The sequence below is a fragment of the Camelus ferus genome, chromosome 26 (genome assembly GCF_009834535.1).
Source record: "Camelus ferus isolate YT-003-E chromosome 26, BCGSAC_Cfer_1.0, whole genome shotgun sequence".
In the NCBI taxonomy this organism is placed as follows: Eukaryota; Metazoa; Chordata; class Mammalia; order Artiodactyla; family Camelidae; genus Camelus; species Camelus ferus.
Genome location: NC_045721.1, coordinates 23265659 through 23287383, shown reverse-complemented (window position 1 = coordinate 23287383; position 21725 = coordinate 23265659). Strand labels below are relative to the sequence as shown.

General features: G+C 36.6%; 1 protein-coding gene across 2 annotated transcripts in view; it reads left to right on the top strand.

The window, feature by feature from the left end:
• WDR17 (WD repeat domain 17) overlaps positions 1-21725 on the top strand; it is a 73404-nt gene that overhangs the window by 20474 nt on the left and 31205 nt on the right. For both annotated transcript variants that reach the window (XR_004315379.1, XM_032468504.1), the window contains exons 5-13: positions 3528-3758; positions 6581-6832; positions 7519-7641; positions 10028-10212; positions 11593-11761; positions 13051-13142; positions 15383-15465; positions 17320-17406; positions 20691-20855. Coding sequence is in view for 1 of the 2 variants with exons in the window: in XM_032468504.1 (XP_032324395.1) it covers positions 3528-3758; positions 6581-6832; positions 7519-7641; positions 10028-10212; positions 11593-11761; positions 13051-13142; positions 15383-15465; positions 17320-17406; positions 20691-20855 (1387 nt within the window). In the remaining variant the exon portion in view is untranslated. The remainder of the gene's footprint in view (positions 1-3527; positions 3759-6580; positions 6833-7518; positions 7642-10027; positions 10213-11592; positions 11762-13050; positions 13143-15382; positions 15466-17319; positions 17407-20690; positions 20856-21725) is intronic.

Here is a 21725-nt window from a genome sequence, read left to right as displayed (position 1 = left end):
ATTGTGTGTGTCCATGTGTCCAAACCGAAACAAAATTTCATGAAATAATTAGGCTTAGTACACTGCTCAGTTAAAAACCAGAGTCGACATCAAATAATTTCATTAATATTTAAATATAACATAAAAGTTCCAAAAGAAATAAAAAACTAATCATTAGATACAGTTTTCTCAGCGGGGCACTTGGCCTTGTCTCTATTCCAATTGGAATACATACAAGGACAATATTATGCATATGGTCACTGTCCTACTGAGTTGGTTTCTTTCCTATATTTTTAGGTCAAAGTAGAAAGTTCTAGTTCATGCAAATAGATCTTCATGAATTGAATAATATCAGTACGTTTTTTCCTACCTGGCATCTTATCCCATAATAACGATGAAGTTAAGTAGTCATTTTTCTGTGATAAATGTCACAATAATTCAGCCTCTTTTTGAGCACCGAGTGTAGCTCAATTATTGATAATGGTTTTGAAAGCAATTGCTGGATGTATTTTCCATATTCAGCCTTTTCTTTAAAAAATACTGATTTTAACTTTGAGATAAAGAACTGAGATGTGACAATGTCTCTAACTTTACTTTGTTCAGTTTCTTTATAATATTCTTTTCAGTATATGGCCACAATATTGAGAATTCATAGGCAACTATATTTAAATCTTGCCTCCCAGATGATAATAATAATGCCTTTTGGAACCTTTGGATATATTTAACAGAGATCCAGCATAGCTTTTTCCTTGTCTTTTCAAACTTAGGTCATTAGAAATGCTGAAAATGCCAGTAACGTGTACCAATTTTGTTACATAAACTTTCATCTTAAAAAATATTTGCCAGATATTTTTTCAGCTAGGAAAATGTGAGTCTCCTTCCAAGTTCACATACCCTGCTTATTATTTTCAATTGCAACAACCAGTGAACTTCAGTATTAGACAGTAAGTAGTTTGCTTCAATCTCTGAGCAAGATCTTTTTAAAAGTCAGCTATTCAGTGAGCTTCTGTTAACATAAGTAACAGTTTTCCTTAAGATTATCGATACTTCAATGAGAAAAAGCCAAATCACCTTTGGTCCAAAGCTTTGAGGGGTATAAACAGTGATTGATAGCCTCGAACAAGATTTCAGGTTTTTCTGGTCATATCCATTTCTCAGCCAATCACAAATCCTACAAGTTTTTCCAGTATTGTGTATATTGATCAACAGTGCATTTCCCCAATACTATAAATCCAGCTTTGTGTGAGATTAATTTTAAGTAACACACTAAATACTCAAGATTCTCTCCGTATTTTATGTGACATAAACTGAAGATGTTGCACATTGTCACTGTTCTAACAGTGTTGTCACACAAAATCTATACTAGACTAAGCTGCAAAATAGCATTTTATAAATGTTATGCACAAGTGCAGATTAGACAGCGTATTGTTACCTAGTTTATCTGCAAATCTGTCATTCAACACCGTGTTACCTCCATTCATGGTGGAAGAGATTTTTGTTCATTACTTCCTTTGCCACCAACTATACAATTAAATAAGACATTTTCATTAACACTTATAGAATGATTAAATAATTTTAGTAGCAGTTTTGATCAATTTTACATATTTCCCCCTTTTCTGAAAATTTTCAAAGGCAATAAATTCCTCATGCTGTTTTCAGATACCTTATTTTTTTATGTTTTATTTGCAAGAAAATATTATGAATGTTTTTGGTCATTTTCATTTCAAATAATCCCCTTTGAAATGGATTAGACTCCATTTTTTCTTTTCAGTATCCAGGTGAAGCAAAGTAGAAGTTTGCATTGTCAACTTCTAGAAAAATAAATATTAGAACTTCCACATCCAGCAGTTGAACTTAAAATGCCTCTCTATTTCTTTACTTCATTATGTTTTTCTTAATAATGAAAAGTCGTTTAAAAGAAAATGAATATTAGTTTGTAAATGTAAAATGTTAAAATTGTCACCAACTTGAAAAATGTCACACTTAATAATATCCTTCCAGGGGAAAAACGAAAAGAACTGTTAACAGTGGAAAATAACACTCCCTACCTTCTCCGAATATTGCTGGGAGAATTAGATGAGTTGACACTGCAGAGTTCCTAGAAGTGCTTGCATGGGCCAAGCCACTGCAGAAGTGTTGTCTGCTGTTACCTAACGTTGTTTTGGTTCCTTCTCTTCCTTGCTGCCTTTCCAGAAACACACGTCCTAGCCAGCATCCTGGTGGCTGTCTTCAAGTGTGCTGTGGTGGCTTGACCCACACAGCGTGTCTTTTCCATTACTCAGGACATCCTACTTCTATTCATGTATCCTAAAACCAACCAGCTTTTTATTTTCATTTTTTATTCGTATATTCATTCATTCATTCATTCAATGGATGTTTATGGAATTCCCATTGTACATCAGGCCCTGAAATACGCATTAGGCTTCCAGTTTCTGCCTTTTGGCACATGGTAGACTTTTGACACAAATTGAATGTACTGTCAATGAACAACATTCAACTCTGTGTCTTTGTTCATAGCATTTCCTCTTCCTGCGAAATACTGATCATCCCATATGTTTAAACTCTACTGCTCCTTCAAGGTGTAATTCAAACCCAGTTTCTTCCCAGGACAGTAGCCCAACAGACTCAAACCCTTCTAACACATAAAGATCATCTGGAGAACCTTGTTAAAAATAGATTCCTGGGCCCTAACTGCACGGGTCCTGATACGCGTACTCAGGTTGATGATTCTGACGCAGCTGATCAATGCTCGTCTCCGTGGGGAGAGCCGTAACTCCCCTCCCGAGTTGTAAATTTGCCATAACTTGCCATAACTTTGCTTACTTTACATATTATTTATTTGATCACAGTAATAATGGGGAAATTAACAATTAACGTTTGTATTTTGTCCTATATTTTAAAAAGGACTTTATGTGCACTATTATGTTTTCTTGCCTTCACATTTATGTGAAACCGTGGTCAGCTGTTTTTAATGTCCGTTTTATAGGTGAGAAGACAGGTTTAGAGAGGTAAAGTGACTTGTTTAGTCTATCTGAGGCAAAGCTGAGATTTAAATCTAAGCTCCTGATAAGGCATGGATGGTAGCATTAGTTTTATTGGTATTAAATCCTCACAGTGGCGTTTCACTTTTCATACATTTAATCCGTATCTCCCCAAGTTATACGTAAGATCCTTTAAAGCGGGCATTGTATCCCATACTAACTTGTATACCTACAATGCCTAAATCAGGTCTTACACACAGAACCTCAGTAATCATTTATTGCTTTAATATATAGTTTTCTAAAAGAAAGAACTCTGTAAATTTTTTTGAGTATGTGAAGCATATGATCGTATTAGTGGTTTTAGGTACTTTTCCTTTTATGATGGAAATGTCCTCCATATGTTCCCTGTAGTCTTTGGGGTTAGTTTATAAATAAAATTCCTCAGTAAGAAGACATTACTCTTAATAATGAGCATATTCTTGTATTTTAGTTGTTTTAGACACGAAGGATGCAAATCGATCTTATGCCACGTCTCTCTGTCGTGTATCTGTGTTTGATTTCTTGCAGGGACTCCTGCCTCCCTTAGCTGGTGCTGGAACGCAGACGATGCTGTGGCATTTGCCTCCGACAGAGGCCCGCTCTTCATCTGGACCATCTCGGGACCAGACAGTGGGGTGACCGTACACAGAGACGCTCACAGTTTCCTGTCTGATATCTGTATATTCCGATGGCACACCCGGAAAAAGGGCAAAGTTGTCTTTGGCCATATTGATGGAAGTCTATCAATTTTTCAACCAGGTAAGAATTTTATTAGTTAGGTCTCTTACATTTTATTTTTCTCAGCATATATAATTTCTTATATACAACATAAAAGTTAACAGTATTTTATTTTTGAAATAATAGTTGTGCAAATATTATCCAGCACTGTGCCAATTTCAAATAACCATTTGAAGTAAATTTTATTTCTAAGGCATTGTAGTACATGTAACTCGGCTGTGCAGATTTTACTTTGAGTTAACCCCAGTCATTTGTCCCTTATTTTTACTTTTTAAAGTCTTTTCTTTATTTCTGCGCATTTGCTAAGAAAACGACCTGAATGAAAAAGGACCTACAGCTGGATTATATGATGACTTACTAAAACTACTCAAAAATATTTTCCCACCTGCTTGTAAAATATCACTCTGATGCCACAACTCCTTAGCGAAGAGTTTGAAGCTGGGATAAAAAGAAACAGTAGCTCTTTATAGCCTTGTTAGTTAATTAATCTGGTTTAATAGAAAGGTCTGAGCAGTTAATGTTTATTTTTTAAATTGAAACAGTAATAAAATGTATAGAAAAGTATTGAAAAATTATCTGAGCAGTTCTCTACTCATAAGTACCACTGACATCTGAAAAGAGTGCGTTTAGCCGTCTGGCATCTCCACTGATGGATGTGACTCCTGGTTGACCAGAAAGAGGGACGAAAGTGCTTTTGCAGGACTAGGACAACTTCTTTCACAAGACGCATTACATTCAACTTATCTGAAATCAATAGAAGAAAGAAGAAATTGAAATTGAACAAAAGACATTGTGAACATCCAAATAAATCTTTCCTTTCCTTAGGGAATGACCTTTCTAAAGTTAAGAAATAAAGAATATATAAATTATTGATAACGTAGGACCATTTTATTTTAAATACATTTTAAAAGGTCTCTTATTTACCTTTTAAGAAACATGAGAGTAAACGTGCATATAGTTCTTTACCACCTCCCCTCTGTGCTCTTCCCTCACGTCTTCTTGTCCCTCCTGGTTGTCCTCATTTAACACGGGGACAGTTTCATCTGTTTCAGAGCAGAATGAGGAGGGATCACTGATTGTTTTTCACTTCATTTGGATTTGTTGTCTCAGATACCTCAACCTAGTCTTTTCTGTCCTCTGCACTGGGAGCAGGTTCTGGTTATAGCTGGTCACTAAGGCTCACAGTTAAACAACATAATTCGCAGACTCGCTCTGTTTGTGATCTGGTGAACATCTTAGGATCTTTATTGTCTCACAATTCTAGAGGCCAGAAATACAAAGTTAAGGTGTCAGCAAGGCCCCCTGAGGGCACTAGGGAAGGGTCTGCCCTCTCTTTTAGCTTCCGGTGGTTCCTTAGCTTGTGGCAGCATAGCCCCAGTCTTCCCATGGCGTTCCCCCGTACCTGTGTGTCTGTGTCCAAATTTCCCCTTCTTATAAGGACACAGTCCTAGTGGCGTAGGGTCCACTCCAATGGCCTCACCTTAACTCAGTCATCTGTAGGTACCCTATTTCCAAATAAAGTCACATCACAGATACTGGGGGCTAAGCCTTCAGCATCTTTTGGGGACAAAATTCAACACATTACAGCCCAATACAGACTTCTTGACTTCACAATTCTATGGGACTTTTAGTAATTAATATGCACCAAACATTAGCGTAATCCTGCTACGCATTTTCCTTTTGCATGTACAAGAGCTAATGGGGCATGAAGGAAACACTACTTTTAAATTTTGACACTACATTCTAAATGTAGTGAGTTAACGAATTATCCTCAAGCCAGAAAGTATAAGATTTTCAGTTAACTTTACAAATACTTTATGTATTCAAGGAAATCTATTTTTTTTCTGCTGTTATATTTTGGATATATTGAAAAACAATATGTAATGATGACATCGCAGAAAGAGCTGTGGTATCTTTCAATTGTGTTATTTTTTAAATAAACACTTCTTTTAAAGTTCACACTACTTAGGAATAATTGGTACTTCTGTTAAGGTTGTAGTCTCTAAACTTACTTGTTTCACTGCCTCTCCTTTGAGAATGAGAGTATACTGTTCAGTTGGAGTCCCCGTGGAGGCAAGAGCCTTTTTTTCCATATTGACAGTGTGTATATAATTTGGAAGAACAAGAGGATTATTTGGTAATCTGTCTCTTCATTTAATCCCACTTGTTTTATCTCCCTCTTTTTCTGGTGCCACTTCGTGCTGGTGGTCAGGAGTGAGTCATGGTCATGACAAGTGGTAGGATGAATGGGGGGGGCAGTAAATACCGCTGTGCTCGTTCTGGGAAGCCCGCTGTTCTAAGAGCGTTGAACAACTAACTCGTTTAATCTTTTTGAAAACTCCATGAAGGAGGCATTGGTATGTTCTCCACTGTAAAAATACTGAGCACACAGGGATTAAACACCTTGTCCAAGAACACATGCTTATAAGGGGTGGGATCCGGCTTTGCTCCAAAGTCTGTACGTTTAATTAGAACACGAGGTTCTTCCCTCCGAGAAGCACTGTCCTTATCCCATGCCGCTGTGACTCAGTGAGATTGTTGTTGTCAACATCGTGTGTGTTATTTTTCTGTCTTTTCCTTGCAGCTCTCCAGTAACAAAAACATGCAGGGTCCTAGGGATCTCCAGAGCAAGGCGTTCAGCCTGACTTCCGTCATTAGGACAAACTCTGGTTGCCCTCCCTGCCTTCACCTGTCAGTTCCGACTTCAGCGTCGAAATGCCGGATTTGTATTCTCAGAACTCTCAGGGATCAGGGGTAGACCCAGGAGAAAATGCACGTGATCTCAGCTATTAATCTTCTTTTTCGAAATTTTGTTTAAAATCATGTTCTTTATGTTTTAATAGGTAACAAAAGCCATAAACATGTTCTGAGACCTGAATCTCTTGAAGGGACAGAGGAGGAGGACCCAGTGACCGCCCTGGAGTGGGACCCGCTGTCCACTGAGTATCTCCTTGTGGCCAATCTGCATTATGGGATTCGCCTCGTCGATTCGGAATCCCTTTGCTGCATAACAACATTTAATTTTCCCAGTGCGGCAGCTTCAGTGCAATGCTTGGCCTGGGTCCCCAGTGCTCCTGGGATGTTCATAACTGGAGGTAAGTCTACCCTCTTCCCCAGAGTTTTCAGTGTATGTATAGTCTTTAATGGAGTCAAGGAAATTGTACTCTTTTATTGGTTGATTTTGTATAAAACTTACCAATATCTCAAATATTATCATTTATTATAGTAAATCTCTAGTTTACTTTTATTTATACTTTTTATTTTACTTTTATTTATAATTTTATTTATACAGTGTGTCATTAACACAATGACTGACAAAAATGAAATCAAGGCCCAGTTTTCCAGGTTTCTGGTAGTAAACTGGAATCTGTTGTATATGTACACACCGGTGTGCTTGTCCGTGTTTGTGGGCACACAGAAGGCAAAGTTCGATTTCAGCTGAGGCAGGATGACAGTAAAAGTAGTGGCTAGAATATAATTAATGACAGACCTGGGCATTCTGTATATATCGATTATTAATACTATTGAGGTGAAATTCACATACCATAAAACTCACCGTTTTAACGTGTACAGTTTAGTGGTTTTTATATTCATGGCATTGTATGACCATTTTCACTATTTAATTCCAGAACATTTCATCATCTCCCTAATAAATTCTGTACCCAGTCCCTCTCCATCATCCCCTCTTGACAACCCCTAGTTGTTATGACTTTTATATCTAGGCAATTTAGGTTTCAAATAAAATTTGTTAATATAATGCTTTTTTGCTTGATCTGACTAGATTCTCAAGTGGGTGTTTTGCGCATTTGGAATGTTTCAAGAACAACACCTGTTGATAATTTTAAATTAAAGAAAACGGGATTTCACTGCCTACATGTACTTAATTCTCCTCCAAGGAAAAAATGTAAGTAAAAACATCAGAATTTAACATTTAAAAATATCATATTTGCTGCTACCAAATAAAATGACTGATATAATGATATAAACATAGGAAATACTGTGTGCTACTGAAAAACAAATTTTTAAAAATAGCTTTTGATAATATGTGAGCTGAAGTTACCATCAAAGCCGCACAATGTCTAATATTGCTAAATTAAAAATATTTAGAGCAGAGTTACATTTTTAATTGCTATTAAATGAGGATATTAAGATAATCTCAAATTACCTACATGAGGAAAATGAAACAATGATATTGGTGAAAATAAGAAATATCAAGAGTAGTGGGATTAAATAGAATTGGTCTGAACTAGGAGACTTCATGTTTCAAAGGTGGCTCTCTTTTATAATCTGTATGATTTATAACAAAGTTGAAATAACCTAAATTTTGGAAATAGAGGATCTAGAATATATATTCCATGTTTGAATGTATTTATTCCATGTTTGTCACTTGACTAGTAGTTAGTATTATAGATGTTCTGTATCTTCTTCATTTATTTTTGTATTTTATTCTAATTACTTTTTATTTCTTCTGTAATTAAGAAAAAATAATCAAATACATTTAAGGTATAAAAGAAAAATCTGGAATTTGGGGGGAGGTTTAGAAATGGAATTTTTCTTCCATAGAGGGAAAAGAAATTGACTTCCTGTGAAGTCAGCCATGGTTGCTCTGCATGGTTGGCGGTGTTTTTCACTTCTGTGTGCATCGTAAAAACACACGGGGAAAGGAGTTTAGTGATTGAACAGTTGTTGATTCCTCCTTACTCTCTGCTGTCTATCATATCCTGAATATTTAGCGAGGGCTGTTCAAAATCGTGTTATTTTGGTCAGCAAATTTAGTATCTAATTTTGTGGGCAAGACAAGTAGTAGAAAATCTGTCTTTGAATCTCCAGCCTTTTCACAAGTTTAAGCTTTTCTGTGGAGCCCTGATGTGTATACACCCTGGAAACTGGAGGGTCTGGAAACATTCTGACTGGAGGAGTCCCATGCTGGAGGCCGGCATGTTGTTTATACACCCTGCGTTTTTGGAGTTATTTGTTTCTTTGTTTAGTAGCTGTGAACATCCATCTCATGGGATGACTGAAGTATTACAGATTCTCTTCTTCCTAATTTTTTTCTTACTGCAGTAATAGTCCATGCCCGTTAGAGAAAACTCAGAAAATATAAAGAAGCACATAGCAATCTTGTCATTTTTGAGGCATTCCTACCTATACCGACTGTTAAATAGTTTTTACCCCCAATTTTTTAATGTAACAAGGGAGTGTGGAGTAAGAAAACTTAAGTGAAAATGAAAAACAAATGTAGACATACTCACCAAATTCTAAAATAAGATGAATATAGTTAGATAGGTACAAAAACGTGCCCAAACCACCCATGATATCAAGAAATTAAAATATTAGAAAAACCAATCATGGATCATACTAATTTTAACCAAACTTTCAACAGAATTTCATTGAACCAAACAAATATTTCTTTTGTTGTCCAGTAATTCGTTCTAGTTTGGACCTCCTGTCATTCTCAGATTCTGAGAAAAGAATATTATACAAATGAATGCAATAGGAAGAATTTATTGTATTTGAATCGAAAAGAGAATATACTGGGCAATATGTATCTGTATTCCAGTATGTAATTAATATAGATTGGTCTGGTAATTTACAGCAGTATCATTATTTTGAATCATATTTGCAAGAGTATATTCATATTCTAAGGAAAAGCTTTTTGAAAGAAGACAAAATATGAAATAAAGAATATGCAGAAAATAACTAAACAAGGGGATATCTATGTAGTTGAAAGTTGGGGAAGTGGAAGTCTATGAACAGTAAAGCCTGAGGAAGAAGAAAGAAAAATTAAGATGCAAACATATGCCAGACAGTTTGATGCTAAATTAAAGAGAATGATAAATAATCTCAGAAATAATTACTTTTCATTGGAATGGAAATTAGTGGAAGAGAGTTACCAGTTTTAAAAGAAACTAGTTCACATGCATGTGTGTTTGTGCTTGTAGAGGAGGAAGTAAGCTGTTCCATCACTGTTTTGAAAGTAAATTCTGATTCAGAAATAACTGTGCTGTGCTTTAATTGATGGGGCAATAAGAAACCAGGTGGTCACCACATATTGTGATTCCTCACACACTCATTTTCATTCATTTTGCTCCACCTGCACTTCTCATTTTGTATACGGCAAAAGTACTCCTGTTGCAGAACACCTGATCATCCCCTACATTTACTGATAAAAATTCTGGTTAAAAGAAAACAAAGGAGCATCTTTATAAATCAGGTCCTATGGTTTCATTCCAGCATATGGGAAGCTATTGGCATAAATGTTTACTTGTTTATTTTTCCCTCTTTTTTAGTTTCAATCCAGTCCCCTACCAAAAATCATTATACATCCTCAACGAGTGAAGCAGTCCCACCCCCAACCCTGACCCAGAATCAAGCATTTTCTCTTCCCCCTGGTCATGCAGTATGCTGTTTCTTGGATGGTGGAGTTGGACTTTATAACATGGGAGCCAAGAAATGGGATTTTCTTAGGGACTTGGTATGTCTGTGATTGTCCCTTCTTCTATATACATTTATTTTGTGTGTAAAATGACGCTTACTTTTACTTATGTGTTAATATTGTTCTAAGATTACTTTTACACAGAATCATATATGAGGACTTTATCTTGGTTGGCTGAAACATTTTAGAAAAGTGTTTAGAATGATGGCAAAAATATTAAAATTATTTAAAATATGAACATTGAACTTCTTTAAATATTAATGTCTGTTCTCCACAGTGGCTGCACCAAACTGCATTCCCACCCACAGTGTAGGAGGGTTCCCTTTTCACAAGTTCTTAACATTGGAAATGACCTATAACAACCAGCCCAGTGAACCCGAGACTATGCCAACCTTTCTTTCCTCTTCTAGCCCTTGGTATTTTTCTCTCCTTTCTCTTTCACCAAAAATAAATAAATAAATAAATAAATAAGACTAGCAGCATGTCTGCAGTTTTCTAAGGGAGGTGGATTCTGGTATTAATGGAAATGTGTCGAGATTAAAGGGCTCCCTCTGTGCCTTTACTTGAGTGGTTGGGGAACAGAAGCCCGATGCTGCAGTTCTGTCCCCAGCCCCAGCGTGTCATGATTTCTGCTGCTTGGAGGAGGAGTTTCAGTTCCCACGCCGGACGTTTGGGAGAAGGCAGATTGTAACTCTGGTTACTTACCTTAGATTCTTAATAGATTTTCCTTTAAGTGCACAGTAGTTAAGCTCTACTTTACAAGTGTATGTTTACATATATCTGTATATATACCACTTCAGAGTCTTTGGGGATGTTTGGGATCCAAATCACCATATAACAGGAACAAATATTCTGAGTTCCAAAGAATAAATTTGCTAGAAAATTTTGGAACAAGTTTCATTAAAAATTGAGGACACGCTGGATTCTTCTTGTTTCTGCCAAAATTGTAAAGCTCTTTTGGAGTTCATCATTGGTATAAAAAAAGGAATATTTGCATTAAAGAAACTTTAGTTTCAGTTTTATCTTGGTCTTTTATTATACTACCGTAATGACATCATAATTGTTAATGGTTAATTGCTTTATAAATTTCTAGCATAGTATCCTGTGTATGATAGTCAGAAAAGATATTATATTGAGGTTGAAAATGAGACTTTTGAACATCTTTGTTATTTAAAATGTTGCTGATTTGAGGAACTATGGTTGAATAAAATCTAGGTCTGTGCAAAATATCACAGTAATAACAGCACAGAGAACAACCACAGTGGTAAATCCAGTTGTGTGTGTTTGCTTGCCTACATATTTTGGCACTAATGTTTGGAAAACCGTATTACATGTGTCAACTTGATCACACGTTACTGCCTGCTTACTGATAATGTGAACTCTCCTCAGTAGTTGTGACATTTTCCTCTGCGTTCCCAGGGTCACGTGGAAACCATCTTTGACTGCAAATTCAAACCTGATGATCCCAATCTTTTAGCCACAGCTTCGTTTGATGGCACCATAAAAGTCTGGGATATCAACACACTGACGGCCGTGCACACTTCCCCTGGTAATGAGGGGGTCATTTATTCCCTCTCATGGGCTCCAGGTAAGAAGCATTTGATTAAAACCAGGACTACAGTGAAACTGTATTCTCATTTGAACTGTCTTCTTCCTCTCAGTACCATCTTGCTCCAAATGATTGCGGAAGCAAGTTGGCACCAGCGTATTTGTTGGTGCGGTTTTTGTGGGGTTTTACAAGAGACTGCCTGCAAGGGCACTTTGACTTCTGGGCCCTTCATGTGACGTAGTCATACAAAAAAGCCACAGTAGATACGGACCTATCTAATGTGAGCTGCCTTTGTATACCCGTGCCTTTAAAGGTGTAACACATTTTACATGGTAGAAGTTTTCCCAAAAATTTTCATGTGAACCAAATATAGGAAAATAAAATATTTATTTTTCTAAAAATTATCATATGTATCTTTCCATGATACATCTGTTTTGCAAAGATGAATGATTATGTATCATCCAGTTTAATTGTGAGTCTATAGTTCTCTATATATTCCACTTTTGTATACTGAAGAGTTTCTGTGCTGTCATAGGTCTTTTCTTTGATCTCAGAACGATGCTACTTTTATACCTTCCCGTACATAAAAGAAGAGAAGAGGTGTCCTATGAAACCTCTGACATTTTCTCCCCAAATATTATTTTCCTACAATAAATAATTTTACGCACCTAAAATGAACTTTTCACTTTCTAAAATATGCAGAATGCTTTACTTATTTGTCTTAATACCAACATATTAATTTAAAACCCACATATAGCCAGGATGCAGGTTATTTTTCAGCTTACCTCCTTACACACGGGGATGTTTAGCCTTGAATTTATGAGCTGGAAGGGTTTTGAATGTCTCCAGAGAATCTGGGAATCTGTTGGACTTTTATGGGTAATTTTTAGTGTATGTATGCACGTTTCTGTGTCAATAGAAAATTACCATAGCAATCAGATTTTCAGAGACATCCATGATACAAAAAAGGGAAAGAACCACAGTTCTATATAGCCTTCATCACCAGCCATGAGGAGAAGACCTAGAAGGAGGCTTGACTTCCAAGTCTTAATGACAGTATCTGTCCCTTTAAGCAGAACATATGTACTGCCACTGTAGATACAGGACTAACTGAAAATAAATTACTTCAGTAATAAAGAAAGAACAAAAAGAACTAATTGGTTCTCTTGTCTGCTCCCTTCTTCACCACCATCTTTATTTTATTTTTGATCGTGATAGCCAACATTTATTAAAGATCTGAGGTCAGAGATGTTCAGAAATTACACTGTTGAAAATAATTACATCTATGGCAAATATTTCATATAGTTTCTAACAAATTGTTTCCTAAGGTGATTTAAATTGTATTGCTGGAGCAACTTCCCGAAATGGTGCTTTTATTTGGGATATTAAAAAGGGCAAAATGGCACAACGATTTAATGAGGTAAGACGTGTCTGTTGCTAGCAGAATAACATAATGTCTTATTTGGCTTCTTGTTTTTTAGAATGCTTTTCTCTCTTAATTTGATGGTTAGTCACTAAGGGGCATTATGTTCTCTTAAACAGAAGAAAATCCAAGAGGACGTGCACGTGCTAAAATGAATTCTGAAACATGTGGCTGAGTCTAAGATATAAAAATTCAACAAAAACTGTTAGAGATTCAAAGGAATTTTGAGTCATCTTCCACGTAATTGTCTAGGCAAATATTCAGTAGTTGGGAAAAGATTAAACCCAGAGCAAGTCCCAAATTACTGTCCCTGTTTTGTTACTGATTAGCTCTTGACATAAAATCCTTTTATGGCCTTGATAGTTCATCTAGAAGCTGCTGAAGTTGGATTATATGATCTCTTAGGTTTCCTTCCGGTTCTCAAACTCCATTAAGCCCTAAAAATGCCCCTCTTCCTATTTGTAGTGTCACGAACTGTACTTTTCCTTCTGCTGGGGGTTAAATTGTCATCTCATATTTACTGAGTTCTATTAATATTTGGAAAACACCTACGATATCATTACAATACGTTAGCTGTGGATGGAGGGAAATATGAACAAGATGTAGGGTTGTCTCTCACTCTTGAAATTTCATTCATTTCAATTGATGACTGTTGAAGTTTAATAAATATATACTTTGTTTGAAAATTGTTTATGTATTTGAGGTTTTAGAACATGTATACAAAAGACTGCTCTCTCTCTGAAAATCAAGCAGCGTTGATCTTTGGGGTTTATGTGAAGTAATGTGACAAATAGGGCAGCAGGGACACATCACCAACCACCGGTGAGCAGGTCACTCTCAAAGGAATAAACTTTGACAAAGGACCATATTGTCAACATCCTTCCCTTTCTCTGCACAACAAGAGTGATCTTTCAGTTCAGCCGTGCCCCAGCCTGCCCTCTGCCCTCCCCATCACCAGAACAACACTGATCCCATAGTAAATAGGGATGTGAGAGGAAAAGATGAACCTGAAAAAGAAACTTTTGACCCAATTCAAAAATATTACACTTGGATGTCAGATCTGTTGATTTCTTCTTATAGCGTCTTGGCCTCTTGTGAAGTGAATAATCTTCCCATTAGCACCAGAACAGTCCCAGTCTGATTCCAGCGACCCAGCCTCCAGCGTCCGGGGCATCTCTGATGTCCATTCATGTCTTTCCCAGCATCCAACAGTATAGTTAAGACAAGTATCAAAATTGCTTAAATCTAGGATAATAAATATGGGAAAAATTAGCAGTGCCAGCTTCAATTAACTAAGTTACATACACCTCACAAAATAAAATGTGGGATATTAGGGGGCCATGAGTTTGTGAGGATGAACACAGCTGATGGGAGGCTCTGTGCCTTCAGCCGAATGAGTCTAGAGACCTCCTCCATTCTTGTGTCCATCTTTATAAACCTACCCACCTTGACCCCCAAAAGGTAAGAATAGCAAACTAGAGACCACCTTAGTAAAACAGCCTTAAAGCGCTGGATAAAAAGTCACTTTTGTCTTCCTTTAATGGCAGCCACAGTTTAAGTAGTACGTAAAATTGAAATGTTTTAAATAAAATTTGGAAATGGATTGATTGCAATCTTAATTCACCCATGACCTAGTTGATGAGCGGCATTCTTCTGTGTAAAATATATTCCTAGTGTCTTTAAAAATTCTCAGCTGTGTCCCTCTGTCCTTCCCAAGTCAAATACAGATAAGTACAGAGCACAGGTAAATACAGTAATAGTCTTAATTCTGTTCTCCTTTGTTTTAGAAAGGTAAGACTTTGAAATTTAGAAGAACAATCAGTAATAACAGTTGTTTGCAGCGTTTATTTTCCTGTAGTTCTAGTGGCAGTGGGTTAGAAAGCAGATGGGTAGCCACCTTGGTCTCCAAATGGGCTTTTACAGAAAACGGCATTACGCCGAGCTTAATTCTACAGACAGCTGAGGACGCGGGATCTGTGCTTTATCAGTGTCCACACAGAAGGAAGTAGGGCCACCCAAGTTGTGTCTTAAAAACGATGGTTTTTGTTTCTTAAGTATGATAGCTTTAAACATTCTTAAAATACATATTCAGCCTTCTGCTCGTTGACAGTAACGTCTCTGTGAGCAGCACTGAGAGCAAATTCCTAACAGAAAAGTAGTATTACAAGAAGTAAAGAACTAAGAGAAAAAAAGGGGTGAATTATTTCTTATTGATAGGTATTTTGCATTTTTTGAAGCATGGAAAAAGTGGAATATTCTGCATTGCCTGGAGTCATAAAGATTCCAAAAGAATAGCAACCTGCAGTGGCGATGGCTACTGGTAAGTACTGTCTATGAAATCACACTGTTTGCAGAAGATACATTTGAATCATGTTAGTACATACGTTACACTATTCAATGAGATTCCATTGGTGCAGCTCTACCAATTCTCACAAGTGTTACTCATAAGCCCATATAGGCACATGAGACATTGCTGTATCAGTAATAAATAACAATAGAATAATGTTTAAAAATAAGTAAACCAACTACTACTTGCTTTCTAAATGAGAATAATACCCAAATTATAACTAAAATACTGTGAAACTTGCCCCAAAGAAACTTCAAGGACTTTTCACAGAGTCTAATTCTCACCCCATTTTTCAGGGAGTGGCCGAGGCTTAACTCTTATCGAAGCTCCTTAACACGCTTTATGCCGGATTTCTGTTAATTCGGGTTAATCGTATGACCATGGCTGGCGTGAAATTTACCAACCCTGAATAATATAATTTAGTCAAACTTCCATTTATGACTTAATTTTTGTCATATTTCAGTTTCCCAAGTGATTCAGGAGATATCTCGTGCTCTAGAAACCTGTTGCCAGTAGCTGTTATTATTTAGAAAAGGACAAAGCAGCTTTGCAGGGAGGAATAAGGTAATGCTTGTGGCAAAGGCCTTTTTTTAGATGCTAACTACTCTGCCCTTGTGTTTCAGAAAGATTTGCTTTCTTAAATTCTATTGAGTCCCCAGAAAAAGTAGGTTTCCAAGAAATATATGAAAGGGAAGGATTGCCTTTGAGTTTTAAAAAAAGGAAGTTTTCAGTCAGGTAGTGCCACCCGTTAGCTGTAGCACAGTCGTCTTTGCCAGTGGTACAGGCACTCATGGTTGTTAAGAAACAGTAAAGTGTTTCCTCTTAGGTTTTGCCACAGCCCACCCAGTTTTCTCATCCCGACTTTTTAATTTCAGTGGAAGAGACAGGAGTTGTGGCAATCAAAGATCTTTACAAGAAAGTTAAATTTTTCAGAAACAACAATATTGGTAATTTTTGCACTTGAAAATGACTGTTCGCTAATTGATACTTACCAAAATACAGAAGATGCGCCTAGGAGTTTCTGGACTAGGTGATATGTCATTAGCTCTACCGTGTATTTTCAGGGCACTGCTTGTTTGATAAACACCACGGTGTTTGACTAAACATTTGGAAGCATGGGTCACCAGCACTCCCCAGTAACCTCAAAAATTTTGATGGGCCTCATAATGTTTTAAAAGGGTCTTTTCCAGAGACTTTTTAAAACTTTGCGCTACGTTAAAATACAGGTTTTTGTTCCAGACAGAATCAGTAGCCCTTGCATTATATAGAAGGATATATATAGAACTTCCATTATTTTTTGCAGTGAAAGTATATGGGATTCGTTTTGAGAGAAGAGGTCCTCCGAATTTCTAGTTATACACTTAGAAAATGCCATGAAAAAGGTTACGACTTAGATATCTTGGACTAGGTGTAGTAATACATGCAGCCAGCACTATAAATGAGTGGTTTTAAACGTAGTTTCGAACTGTTAAATTTTGAAGCTGAAAATCTAATGCACATGTTACTTATATCATTATGTTTTAAAATATATGTATTAAACTGTTTTTCCTCAATTAAAATATTTTATAAGAAATAGTGTCTACATAAAAATTATCACCTTTAAATTGATTTAAGTGGATTACTGTGATTAATACTACGTGGTATAAATACACTTACTCATAATGGGCACTGTCATTAACAAACTACTTCAGATGTTCTCTGTGCTTTGGAGACGAGGTCTCTATCCTAAAACACTTCTGTTTGAATTATACAGTTCTGGCTTTCTTCCCTTGAATACTCTATTTAGAATGCTGTAATTTTCTATGAACATATTCTACTTAATTTCAGTATTATTCGAACAGTGGATGGTAAAGTCCTGCACAAATACAGACATCCAGCTGCAGTGTTTGGTTGTGATTGGAGCCAGAACAACAAGTAAGTACTTTTTTCCTGAAATAAGTAGTAATTACATTTCAGAGACTTTGAGTCATCATAAAGTTTAATGTTATTCCCATAGGAAGTATTCATCACTTTTTTAGGAAATATTCCCCTTGCCTAGCCTTGTAATTGCATGTTTAACTGTTTTTATTCCATGAGGTTTTTACGTGATTTAGAAATATCGATTTCCTACTTTCAAACAACTTTCTGCTGCTTTAGGGAAAAGCATACGGCCAATTAACAACAAGTGGAAATCAGTCCAGTCTGTGTGTGGCTTCTACCAGGGAAACATGGCCCTTTGTCTAGAACCTTTTCGGCATCTGTGCAATGGAGGCAATGGCACTGTTCCCCATGGCTTTCCATTACCCTCCACCTAATGCTCATGCCTTGGCACCGAGTGATTTCCCAAGACGTGGAACTTAGAATGGTTTTGAAAGGTCAGCCTTGCTTAAGAGCCTGGTATTTACCATATAAAGATCAGCTTAGATTTAAAAATTAATCCCAGTCAAACCTCCAGTAAAATTAATCCTTTAAGTCACTGCACTTCAAAGAATCTTGTGTTTCAAACCTCTCTCTGGTGGGATATAAATTATACTTAAAAATTCAGACTTTCTCTAGATATTGTGAAAACGGTATGAATTATCATATACTTTTTCATCTTACAGGTGTAAAATATGCATGTTAAAGTAACAAAACCTTATTTCAGGTTGTTCTGAGTCAAATCACATATTATACAAAATGATGAGTCTGTATATTTCTTCTAAGAAAACCAGAAGAATTCACAACACAGTTAGAGGTTCTGTGCTAACTGAGCTCACGACCTGGTCCTCCGCAGTCTTTCCCACCTCAGTGGCCTGAAAATGCAGATAAGTCCAGAGCCCTTGGCCTCTTCTCTTAGACCTTATCATCTCTGGATTTTCATTTCCCATCAGCCGTCAATTCCTGTCATATCCTCCTTCTAAATGTTCTTCTTTTTCCGACTATCCCCCTAGCCACTAACCCAGTGATACTTGTTTGATTCTGGGCTTCTGCAAACACTTTCTTAATCGGTTCCAGAATTCACATGTTTTATCCCCAGCCACTTCCTCTGTGTTCTCTAGGTTGCAGTCAGCGTGAGCGTTTAAAAATGAGAGTGTGAGCACAGCATTCTACTGCTTACATCCTTCAAAGGTGTCCCGCTGACTGTAGGATAAGGTGCAGGATCTCAGCCAGCCCTACGAGGGAGGCCCTGCATGGCCTGCGGCTCCTCTGCACTTCAGTGTCTCAGTCCAGGCCTTGGTCCTCTTGTTCCCTGGACCCAGCCACACTGGCCCTCAGCTTCTATAACCAGCCAGTTCATTTTCACCCCAAGGCTTTCACTCATGTTACCTCTTTTATCTAGGATTCTGCCCCTCAGCCCACCCCACACAACCACCTGGGCTGGCGGGAGATAGCCTGTCCCCGTCCTCAACTCTCAGCTCTAAAACCACTTCTGCTTTAGAACAGTCTTCCCTGACCCTCATACAGGGTGAATTTCCCCTGTAGTGCAATATGTCTTAGTGTCATAAAATTAAGTTTTAGTTGTGAATTGGCTGCCTTACCCTCCAAAGTACAAGCCCCATGAGACCAGCAACTGTTACCTATTTTTAGCAAAACATTTATTTTTAGCAAAACATTGTGCTGCTAACCCTCTGCCTTAAAAAAAAGTAGATGTTTCATAAATATTTGTTGAATATACAAATGGATAGAATTACCTGTATCTGATCAACAGAATAGTTCCACATTCTTATTTCTCTGGTTAATAAGAGTCTGGTTAATAAAAATTTGACCAGTTGGAAAAAAATTAGGTATTAATGCAATATGCTTTGTTGGTTAAGAAAGCTTTTTAAAAAAAAAAAAAAGTCCTTTATACTGAACGATTATGTTTACTACAAAGCCTACCTAATAAATTTCATTTTTCATTTCAAAATTTCATTTTTATTTTAAAAAATCTTTTCTAAATGTTCTAATTGTTGTATTTATATTCCACTTAGCATCTTAGGAGATAAGTGAAAAACACCTTGAGTCTTATTCATATTTCTGAATTTATAATTTGGATGTGTGTATGCACATTCTTTGAATGTTTTATTTTTCATTTCTAAGATTTTATGTTTATGCATCTGCATATAGATATATACAAAAATATACTTGTGTATACATGTAAATATTTGTATTATGCAAAATACGTTTTCCCATCAGTGGGCCTTGGGCACACATAATCTACACATTTGCAGATCCACATGCCAGCTTTCAAACTGGTGTATTTCTGCATGTAGGCCTAAATAAATATAGATATCATAGCCTATGTGACAAAAATCAACAATTTGAAGTTTGGGGAAGGTTTTGATGACAATTGAGTCCAAAATGTGTAGCTTCCCCTCTTTGCCTTTAGAGCATGGAGACTGTTTATGTGATTGTTACTGTTCTTCAGGGAGACTGTTCTGGCAGGTACATGACTCCACGGGTCTGCCTGGTTCTCTAATTCCATTTGGAACAATATTCCAAGCGTGACCACTAGGGCACAAAATAAGAGCTTAGCTTATTTCACTCCCTTGAGAATGATGAGCCACTATCATTAAAAGATCCGACCCACCTGTTATATATCTAGAGGATTCTTCTGTTCGATCACTTAAGCATCTCAAGTTGGAGAAGCCATCAGAGAGAACTGGAAAACCAGGACTGTGACTTACTGTCAGATGACACAATGCTGATCAGTGAGGAGCTTCTCCAGCACACGTCCAGGGGAAACATTGCTGTTTGTACCCGAAGCACAAAAAAATTTACCAACGGTCAGGGCATGTAATAGTTAATAACTTCTTACTAACATTTAAGCACATCTTAATCACTCACCATTAGGGACCCTTCTTAAGACCCAGTGGTTGCAACATATAAAGGTCTGAGAAAAATTCAAGTTATGAACCTGGGCATTTTGAAAAAGAACTTACAGAAATATACCATTGTCTCTGGTCTAAGGTAAATAAAATAAAAATCCAACTGATCAAAAGGTAAACTTTTAATTGAGACACTCTGTGCTAGAGCAGTTTCTGTAAGAGATTTTCTTACTTAGGTGAAGTTTTAGTCTAACTTCATTAAGGAAGCAAAAAATTCTAGTTTTAGAAATTAGAACTGTGTACTTTTAAAAACTACCAATAATAACACTGTAAATCTACTACACATCAATAAAAATAAATACATAAAAACTACCAGTAACAAATGCCAGGGTTTTTTTTTATTTTTTTAATGTGCTTTTGATGGTATTTCAGAGACATGATAGCCACTGGCTGTGAAGACAGAAATGTTCGCGTCTATTACGTGGCCACCAGCTCCGACCAGCCGCTGAAAGTGTTCAGTGGGCATACGGAGAAAGTGTTCCACGTTAAGTGGTCTCCTCTGAGGGAGGGAATCCTCTGCAGTGGTTCTGATGATGGGTATGTAGTTTTAGATTCTAAATTTCTACTCCTTAAAAATCATAAGCTTGTACTTTTCTAGAGCTTATTTATAAGCTCCAACTTGTATGTGAAAATATCTTAAATGTGTACTTAACCAGTAGGCAGTTAACAAGCATCTAATTGCATTTAACTAAAGGTAAGTTAAGTTTTCCCGTACTTAGATTATCATCATATTCGTGATTTCTGTTTCCTTATTTTCTTGCCATAGATGCTAATTTCTATCTTATTGGCAACAAAGTTAACAGAAAGGAAAATTGTAAAGGGAACTGTTGGGAAAAGGAAAAAGATAACAATAAATCTCTGTAAAATACAGAGAAGAGTTTGTTTTTTAATAAAGTTCTCATAGTTAACATGGAAAACAGCTGTACTCTGTTTTCATTAAGAACGGAATAATAGAAGATGATCATTTATGTTAGCATGAAGAGAAGGTATTTTAGAAATGGGAGTGATTTAACATTTCTTTTCTGGGTTTGTGAAAGTTTCTGAAAGCTTGTTTATATTTTATATCCAGACAAGATAGAATTGGATAGCATAATTTGGGCTATTTGAATATGAGATAAATTTAGGTAAGAAAAATCTCACTTTGTGCAAGTAAAAGTTGTAGTATATAGTGACCACATTGTCCTGGCCTAGTATAAGGGGAAAAAAGAAGAAAGAAGTCTTTTTGTATAAAGCAGAAAGAGATTATCCCTTAAAGAAATAAAAATATGTGATGCATCTCCTGTGAGTGTAATACAACCTTTGAAGTATTAATAGTTTGGTATTTGGGGGTTGATGTAAGTCTGTGACTGAAAGATTATTATGAATTGTCCAAGCGGAATTGGCATTTGCAGGTCTTAAATTGATTTT